The 8,778-nt window shown below is 43.8% G+C and overlaps 1 protein-coding gene across 1 annotated transcript; it reads right to left on the reverse strand.

Annotated features, from left to right (window-relative positions):
* Nucleotides 1–496: 496 nt before the first annotated feature.
* Nucleotides 497–3,354, reverse strand: marcksl1a (MARCKS-like 1a). The gene is made up of 2 exons (XM_075448112.1): nt 3,040–3,354; nt 497–1,891 (listed from the first exon to the last, which is right to left on the reverse strand). The coding sequence occupies exons 1-2, from the start codon at nt 3,121–3,123 to the stop codon at nt 1,346–1,348; spliced, it is 630 nt and encodes a 209-aa protein (XP_075304227.1). The 5' UTR covers nt 3,124–3,354; the 3' UTR covers nt 497–1,345.
* Nucleotides 3,355–8,778: the final 5,424 nt, after the last annotated feature.

Below are 8,778 nucleotides of genomic sequence, written 5' to 3' on the forward strand. Positions count from 1 at the left end.
TCTGACAAAAGCGTGAAGCGTGAAGGTCTGGCATTCGTTGACTAAAATATCATTGTATTGGCATCTTTATTTATTAATGATGTCATTATCTGAAGGAATTAGTCTGACTCTAAGAGATTGTGTGAAGTTGTCCTTGGCTAGTATTAAAACCTGCTACACAGGGTTTTGGCTATGTGTCATACTGGATTCAAAGAGTTTGTGACGAACAAGAGCAATGTAATATAATAGTATTACAGCGAATACTATACAGTAATAATAAGGAGTAATGTTGGTATAAAGTCATTAGCTTGTAATGCTAGTTTATTATAGATGATTTATTCAAGTTCCTCCTTATCAGTGATATTTTGATCAGTGATGTCAAAACTTTAAGTAATATTTTATCCAGGGAAATATGTCTTGTCATTAAATCTTCTTTTTGCTAATTCATGTAAACCTAATACTCGGGGCTAGCATAAGTGTGTGTTGAGTGTGTGAATCACAAGGCAGAACACAGACAGAGGGGATCGAACATTTATTTACCCTTATTAAAAGTTACAATAAAACCATTAACATCTTCAAACGATAGCAAAATAAAGAGAACCAAAAATATTGGCCAAAACATATTTACAGAGACAGTTTGCAGATAAAAAGCTCACATTTTGTACACAACCCCAACCCCTGCGTCATAAATTCTGAAATGTGAACGCTGCAAGACTCAAGAAGCTTGAATGTGGTTTTAGCCAGAAAAAGAATCAAAATGCACGAACAAAGACATAGCTCTTCTCCCACCTCCCCTCCTCGATTTTCACTTCTATACATGACAAAATACTTGAAATTTGGGGGTAAAACAAAGGAATGTAGAATCTAAAAATTAATAAGATCATTTGAAAGATTTATGTGTCCATATAACAGTCATTTCGAGTGAAGGAGATGGTCTGTCCCATTCTGCAACGGTGACTATCTTTAGATCCCAAAAAAGATGAGAAAGAAATAGAAGATGTTATAGGGCTGCCACGCTGTTAAAAAGGATGCTTCTCCATGAATTGGGAAAATAAGTCAGTATTCCTGATTCGCTCCACATCCAATCCATTACCTTCGCCACACGCCAGTCCCTGTGTGTACCATGAGGGGGAGGGGGCGACGCAAGCCGACGCTTTCATCATGAGAGGGCCCGGTGAGATTCCGTCTGTCGAAGAACTAATAAAAGGCAGTGAACTGGTGGTTGAATCAGCAAACGTGATATATCCTTTGTCGTCTTCTTTTGTAGTTTTGTTTATAACTTTGAGAACGTGGCACGAGTCTCTCATATATATATTTATATATTTTAATCTTGGAAAATCAGTTCAGGTGCCGTGGCGGGGTGCAGTCACTCTGCCTTAGCCTCGCCCTCGGAGGCTGCGGGTGTTGTGTCCTCGGCAGGGGCATCGGCGGCGGGCTCGGCAGGGGCAGCCTCTGTTGGTGGGGCCTCTTCTGCAGCCTTGGTCTCTCCCTCAGGTGCAGGGGTGGCGGCAGCGGCAGCATCAGCGGCGGCCTCGCCCTCTTTGGCCTCTGTGGCCGGCGTCTCCTCTTTGGATTCCTTGGCCGCGTGGCCATTCTCCTCGGGCTTGTCCTCGGTCGTGGGAGAGGTGGCCTCTTCCTTGCCCTCGTCACTCCCTTTCTTGGTTTTCTTCAGTGAGATACCCTTGAACTTAAAGGAGTTCTTCAGGGAAAACTTCTTCTTCTTCTTGCCATCCTTGGCGGCCTCACCCTCTGCTTTGGAGGCTTCGCCCTCGGCTGCTGGAGCAGGTTCGATGGCATCTCCGGCACTGGTCTCCCCCTCCTTGGCTGGTTCGGCAGTTCCATTTCCATCTGCAGCCACTTCCCCCTCGGGCTTGGCTGAAACGTCGCCATTGGTTTTGACGTGGCCATTCTCCTGTCGGAAAGAGGACTCATTATTAATATATGAAGATAATCGATAATCAATTATGGTAATTGAAAAAAACTTTAAATCTACAGATGAAATCATGTCACAACAAATTAGCATTATGGCCTGAGACCACTTAAGAGAGTCTGCTCTGACAGCGTTTGGGGGGGGGGGGGGTGTTCAACAGCTGTCTGCATTACTCTGAACAGACACTAGGGGGCAGTAGTGCTTTATCAAAACATCAACACGGTCAGCAAGTTAGAGGAACAAAGGAATCCCCGTGAAACCTGGTTTCTGGTCTCATCCAAGAGCTGCGGCTCACATCTACTGCTGTGTCTGACCAGAGTGCAGGCAGCCTTCCCTTTGTCACACAGAAACAGTTTAAAACCACATTAAATAGCCTAGAGTTTAAACTCTCTTGATGATCAGGAAAAGAAAGGCCCGTAAGTGGGTCGCATAAGTTCATCAACGTGTCCGAAAAAGCAACAAATGACGCCTCCTCTGATCTGCGGGTTCGCTCTTTATTTCTTCCATCAAATTAGAAACTATCTCAAAGCACACAGTTGGTTTCCATAAACTTCTGTGATCTTACTTACACCCACAGGTGGAAACCCCGCTTTAATATTTACAAGTTGGAGGAAATGGGGTCTGAGCTGGCGCCTCCTCGCGCTTTGTTTGCAACTCCGCAAAATGCGCCTTCAGCAGAGCGCATTTGCATCCTTTGCACCGCTCGCCTCGCATCCTTTGTTCGACGCAAAAGCCACAATCTGCACCGATACGGCAAACTCATGAGAGAGAACGCGCACCAAACGCACGTTTCGACCTGAATATGACACCTTTGCTTACAATATGTGGGTAAATTGCCCCTGTGGGACCAGCAGACGGAATTAACAAAGGCGCGTCTGGTGCGCGCTGACCGAGGACGCGCATGGCTGCTCGACGGCTGCTCTTCTGGAGGTCCCCTGATTTCTCCTCACCCTCTTTAAAATCACTTTAATATGTTTTACGAAATAAGCGTGTTGCTGACATAGGTTTGAGACTGCTGAGTGAGACGGAGCAGTAGCCCTGAGCCCGCTGGGGCACCCATGCTGCCAGTGGGCGTTGGGTGCCATGTGGCTCCCCGCTGATGCTCGGCACATCAGGCCTCCCGGACTCACCTGGCCGTTGGCTTTGGCAGCAGCAGGGTCGGCAGCGGCTTTCCCCTCAACAGCTACTCCACCCTTGGACAACTGGGCTCCCATTGTGTGTGTTTTTTGTTTCCTTCACGGGTTCTGAACAAAAAAGAAAATCGAAAAAGAAAAACTTGGATAAGTTTTGGATATTTAAAAATCCAGCTCTGGGATGGGTATGGTCTTTCCCAAAAGAGGTGAAAAATCCGAACGGATCTCCTTCTCCCTTACAAGGTTTGGAAACGAGAAGACCCCCCTCTCTGTGAGTATGAACCCCACCGCGGCTGAGCTCAAATTAAAGGATGTCAGGGAGAGACTGAGTATTTCAACCGCGCCTCAAAATCGACCAAAGTCTCCTCCCCTGGGCGGGGCAGCAGCTCTGTGTCCAATCTGCTGCAGGAAGGGAGGGCCTCCTTGTCACTGCAATTGTCTGCCACTCATATCTGGAAGACTTTTTTCAATACTTTTACATAATCATTTAAAACTTTTTTGCATTACCCCTTTACACATATATGTTTCAATTTATTCTGACTATGGTAAATGGATTTATAAATCACATAAATGTTGCCATGAATTCAGTGGAACTACTAAAAAGCTTTCAAATACTTTTCATCCCTAAAACCCAAATCATCAAAAGCTCAAAATGAGGATAAAACCCGAGAACTCCTCAGACCTCTGCGTGAAATTGGGAGACAAACAGCACTCTTCAAATCTTGAGGATTCATTGTTTTCCGGCAGAGGAATTTTAATGGCCTTCTCTGGATTTTGAGTGATGGGGTGGGTTTTCCAAGAGTGAACTGGTTACATAACAAAAACTCTGAGACTTTGCTGTAGAACTGGGGCTGCTTTGTCACCAACACAGACTGGGACATGGTGAATCAGACAGTGATGAGTTCTCTGTGGCCTGACCAGTGAGGCCCATAATCGCAGAAGTGACGGATTTGTATTTTTTTTTTTGTGAGGGAGCCCAAATCTAATGGGTCCCTCTTGGGATCCAGCGAGGTCAGGGTTCTTATAAAATGAGCTGAGTTATGAGAGCCAGTCAATAGCATACAAAACCTGTATGTGTATATTTATGTATTCAGTGTTCTTCCTTATATATAATAATTTCTCAAAATTCTGCTAACTTTAACCAAACTATTACCCCACAGATGGACCTCAGCTATCAAAACGATGCTCTATTTTCTTACCATCCTCACAAAACTTCATTACATTGAATTCACAATTTCCTCTTTCTTCTAAGACATCCCATTTTAGATCCTCTTTTTAATCATTAATGCCATTGTTTCCACCAATCTGGTGGCACACACATCTTCCACCACACAAACACACACTCACACAAACGTGTCACAGCCATGGTATGTGAGGCATGCATACGCCACCCAGAGAATGATCTCCAGCCATTCAGAGGGCTGAACCTCCCAGAGTGGAATACACCCTGAGGGGTTTAAAGTCTGCACCCCCACCCAACCAACCTCCACCACTCCATACATTCTCCCAAACTGAGTCAAGACAGACAGACAGGCACATGATGTGTTTTAAATGCCCCAATCTCACCATTCACTGCATGCATAGCTCAACCGTGGTTTGGAATTCCTCGTAGCTCTCTGATGTGGGATGCCTGAGACAGCTCCTTGCTCTGATGGGGTCTATACATTAAGGTTGTCCGATTTCAAAGGAGCGCTCTTGGCTTGATCAAAGCAAGGCCTCTAAGCCCCTGGTGTTCAGAGATCTTAGCCCAAGAAGGGCTTTTTCAATCATGAAGCTAATAAATCTATACAATTGATTTAATAGTTGTTTTTTTTTGTTGCTTTATGCCACTGTTGTTCTTTATTGTTGGCATTTTAGCCACTTCGAGACCACCGTACATGTAAGTGTAGAGCCATTCGCTGCACATCGTCTTGTTATGAATTGGCTTTATTCTTAGACTTTATGTATTCATATTCTGTAGTTCACTACAACTACTTTAAGCTACTTGAATGGTGGTTTTGTAAGATGACGCTGCGGTTATAAAATCAAGATTTTATTAGTGCAGAGCGACAGTCTGTGAATACTTTAAGAGTCCGAGCGTTGACATGTAATCTTACTGGGCTGATTTGCAGTCACAATTTCTAAAGCATTTAGTCGTCTGACGAAAGAGACAGAGAAATATGGGAATGGGAGCAGCTTTGTTGAAAATTTGGCTATATTAATGTAAACGTGCGCTATACCGCTTTTTCAATAAGAGAGTTTTGCCAACACCAGGTAAGTGTTTTCAACAGAGCAGAGAAAAGCAGATCATACACGGAATACTGACAATGAAATACTGTTTATTTATCATGCAGTACACACACAGTTGTAATACACACATTGTAAAGATGACAGGTCCAGATTTCCATGAGAAACAAATTAAAAAGTGGCTGGGGAACTTCCTCTGGCCTCGAACTGCCTGCTTATTTCTGTCACGTTAAACATGCCGCTTCTTCTCCTCTTCGCACTCTTTTTTTTCCCCCTCTGAACCACTCAATGCCCCTGTTTGTGCTGTTGCCCATTTTTCATGCCCCGGCACAGGATGAGCTCTCAAATCCTCACTAAAAAGCCTCCATTGTCTATCAGTCTCTGCGAGCCAACTGATGAGCATCACAAGTAGAAAGAGAGAGTGGAAAAGAAAGAAAAAAGGAGAGGACTGGAGCAAGGGAATCAGACACAGGTCTCCTGGGTTCATTTTACTTCATGTGGGAGAAACGTTAGTTTTAGGACAGTCACCTTGAACAGATTACTTGAGCACAGCAGCTTAATGAATATGTAATATCCTAAGGTTATTCAGTTTGTAAGCAGTTCATGCATGCATAAAGAATCCCTTAAACAAGATAGTGGCTGCTTCCTGTGTGCATTCTCTGGTACTATGAAAGACTGATTGAAGTCTGATCCACTGTTGATAGCTCACTGTCCAGGAGGCACAATTATAAAAGAGCAATTTCAAAAAGTAAAAAAGAAAAAAAAAACTAAGCGAGAAACTGGAAAAGCACTTTAATGTATCTCAGATGGAAATGGAACACAGCTTAAAAACAGCTTTGTTTGTACGCTGACATAAATTTGATTTATATGTCAGATCTAGTTCAGCCTAAACACAACATTTGCATTGCCAAGCACCCAATTACAAACAGAATCAGGTGCAGAGCCCTCTTAACTGCCCTGAATGGGGGTGCGTGGACTAAAAAGAAAGCCCTTTGTAATGCTAATTAATTCGATAAACTGGCTTATTGACTGCAAAAAGGCCCTCACCAGCAGGCAACCACAAAGCTGCACATGGCAGCCATCTTGGCCGGGGAGCTTGTGTAGATGTATCTCTCTGTCAGGCTCTGGCAGCAGCTCTCAGAAGAGGAGGAGGAGGGGATGCTAACAGGAGTATCCAGTGCTCAGGCAGGCATGCATGTTTGACTCGCCTCATTGATAAAACAGTCGTTCGCATCACAGGGGAGCTTGGAAACACAGCCTTCTGGAAAAGGAGGGAAACAACGATGTATATGTGCAGATTTTCTTCACTCATGCTCTTTTCTATCTCTGTCTTTGCTAAAGAGGCAGACATGTCTCGACTCTCTCCCCCCCCCCCCACACACACACACACTCACACAATTTTGCGAGCATGTAGACATGCCAGAGATCATGTTACCATAGCAACTGCTGTTTCTCCTGACGTCTTGCGCTGGTGTTACACAGGGACGCGTGTTGGTGGGAACCCAGTCAGGAGGAGAATGGAAGAGGATGTGACTTTTGCGTAATTTTTGTTTGCCTTATCATCTCTGGTTTGTTTATTTGAAATGACTCTGACTCCCGCAGAGTCGGGCGAAACCCTCAACCGCTCTGTGACCACAGGGACATGAAGCGCGGTTTCCTTTTAACCTTTAGTCTCCCCATCAGACTCTAATTTTTCCTCCCCATCATGAATTTTTTCTCCCTGCATTTTGTATTTATTGTCTCCCTGTGTTTATCTCTGGAATGAAAGCTTGAGCCAGATAGTGGTGCTCCTGCCCGTTGTCATAACATGCAGGCCAGGTATGAAGGCAGCGAGAGATAAAACAGATGGTGAGACACGTTAGAGGAGAGGGTGAGGGGTTAAGGAGCACAGAAAGTGTTGATGAGTCAAGCTGAGGGATGAGTTAAGGCACCGGGTAGAGTCGATGTGTGTATATGGATGTGTCTGTGTGTGTCAGACAGGGGTGTACAGTAGAAGTAGGGCAACTCATCCCCAATGGCAACGGCGCTGCAGCGTTACTAGGTCAGTGTGCCATCATCTCACTCATTATTGCAGCCTGCTCTTCCTCCTGGGCTCTCCCTCTTCATCCCTGAAACATTTTTGTGCAGAAATTGTCTTCGTACTTTACAAGCACACAAATGTTACAGTCACAGCAAGCTTTAGAAACAGAAAGACAGGTCAATCTAAACGGATGCTACAAAATAGGCAATATTATCCAGTCATTTCAAACCTGAAGGACAACCTTCAGATAACGGTTTTACACTGTAAGCTGTCAATTATGATTTGTTCATGGATAATAAAAGGAAAGCTTTCAGATGACCATTGACCAGATGATCTTATTTAGCTTTTTAAAGAGACATATACAAGAAAGTCTTCCTGCTTTGTCTTTTTCACACATCAGATGCGTCTGGGTCATAAACAAAATAACAATCTAGACGTCCAAATACCATGTTGGACATGTGGATCTACGCAAGAGGAGCTAAATCGGTATTACAGGAAGGAATAATGAAAAGTATATATTGTATTCAAAAGAAACAATTGGACAGTTAAAAAAAACATAAACAAAGCAAAGTTTTTTTTAAGTCAGGACAATATTTGTTAAGATTTTGGTAGCAAAATATCTCAATTTGGTGCGTAGCTAACGTAGCTCATTAACTACACTGATCTGTGATGCTGACTCAGCTGAAGAATACATTGACAGGGTCCGACAGTGCAGGGCACACCAACGAGATAAGGACTAACGCTATCGATGTGCCGTGCTGCGCCACCCATCATCGACTCCCCTCCCCTGCTTGTATTCAGAAACAATAACAGTCCAGTTAAATGGTCTATCCCAACTGTGCATTCCTCGACTAAACTGTGCATATTGCATAAGAAAAGTCTGAATCTGCAAAAAACCTTTTGAAAAGGAAGAGGAAATGACAAAACATTTACAGCATCATTTCTGATGTAGTTAAATATATGGCAAAATGCACAAAATAAGGAAAACTGACAAGCTGACAGAGACTGGATCCAGCTACTGATCTGCCAGCCAGCAGACCACTGGATTGGAACTGAAAAGTCAGCCGATGTTCATTTCTCTGTGGTCAAACCAGCCCCTCCTAGATCTGGAGTGTGCACACATTAAAGGCCTTAAGGTGACTGCAGAGTGATCTGACATGCAGGCTAGTGACTTCATTCTACCTATGTTAGACACTACAGCAGTGCTTAAAGTCATCTGTTATGGGTGCTGGCTTATCATTGGCCACATCAGCTTTACAACAACACTATCAGGCCTGTTTTATTATCATTTATTTTACTAAGCCATGCAATGGGAACGCCTAAGTTTTCTTTGCAGAAACATCTAAAAAGTTTTCTCAAATTTTTTCGGAACTGAAGGTTGTTTGTGTAAACAGCTTCAACAAAAAGGACTCGCTGTTTGTATGTTGTGAGTTCAGTTTAATGGTCATCAGATATATGATATCATAAGCTGGCACGCCCCCCCACTGTGA

The sequence above is a fragment of the Odontesthes bonariensis genome, chromosome 17, assembly GCF_027942865.1.
Source record: "Odontesthes bonariensis isolate fOdoBon6 chromosome 17, fOdoBon6.hap1, whole genome shotgun sequence".
NCBI classification, from domain to species: domain Eukaryota; kingdom Metazoa; phylum Chordata; class Actinopteri; order Atheriniformes; family Atherinopsidae; genus Odontesthes; species Odontesthes bonariensis.

What these genes read in the sequence shown, in the direction of transcription:
- marcksl1a (XM_075448112.1), bottom strand. Translation starts at nt 3,123, where the DNA reads ATGGGAGCCCAGTTGTCCAAGGGTGGAGTAGCTGTTGAGGGGAAAGCC. An exon ending in CTGCCAAAGCCAACGGCCAG is followed by an intron (nt 1,892 to 3,039) that starts GTGAGTCCGGGA and finishes TCTTTCCGACAG; the next exon opens with GAGAATGGCCACGTCAAAAC.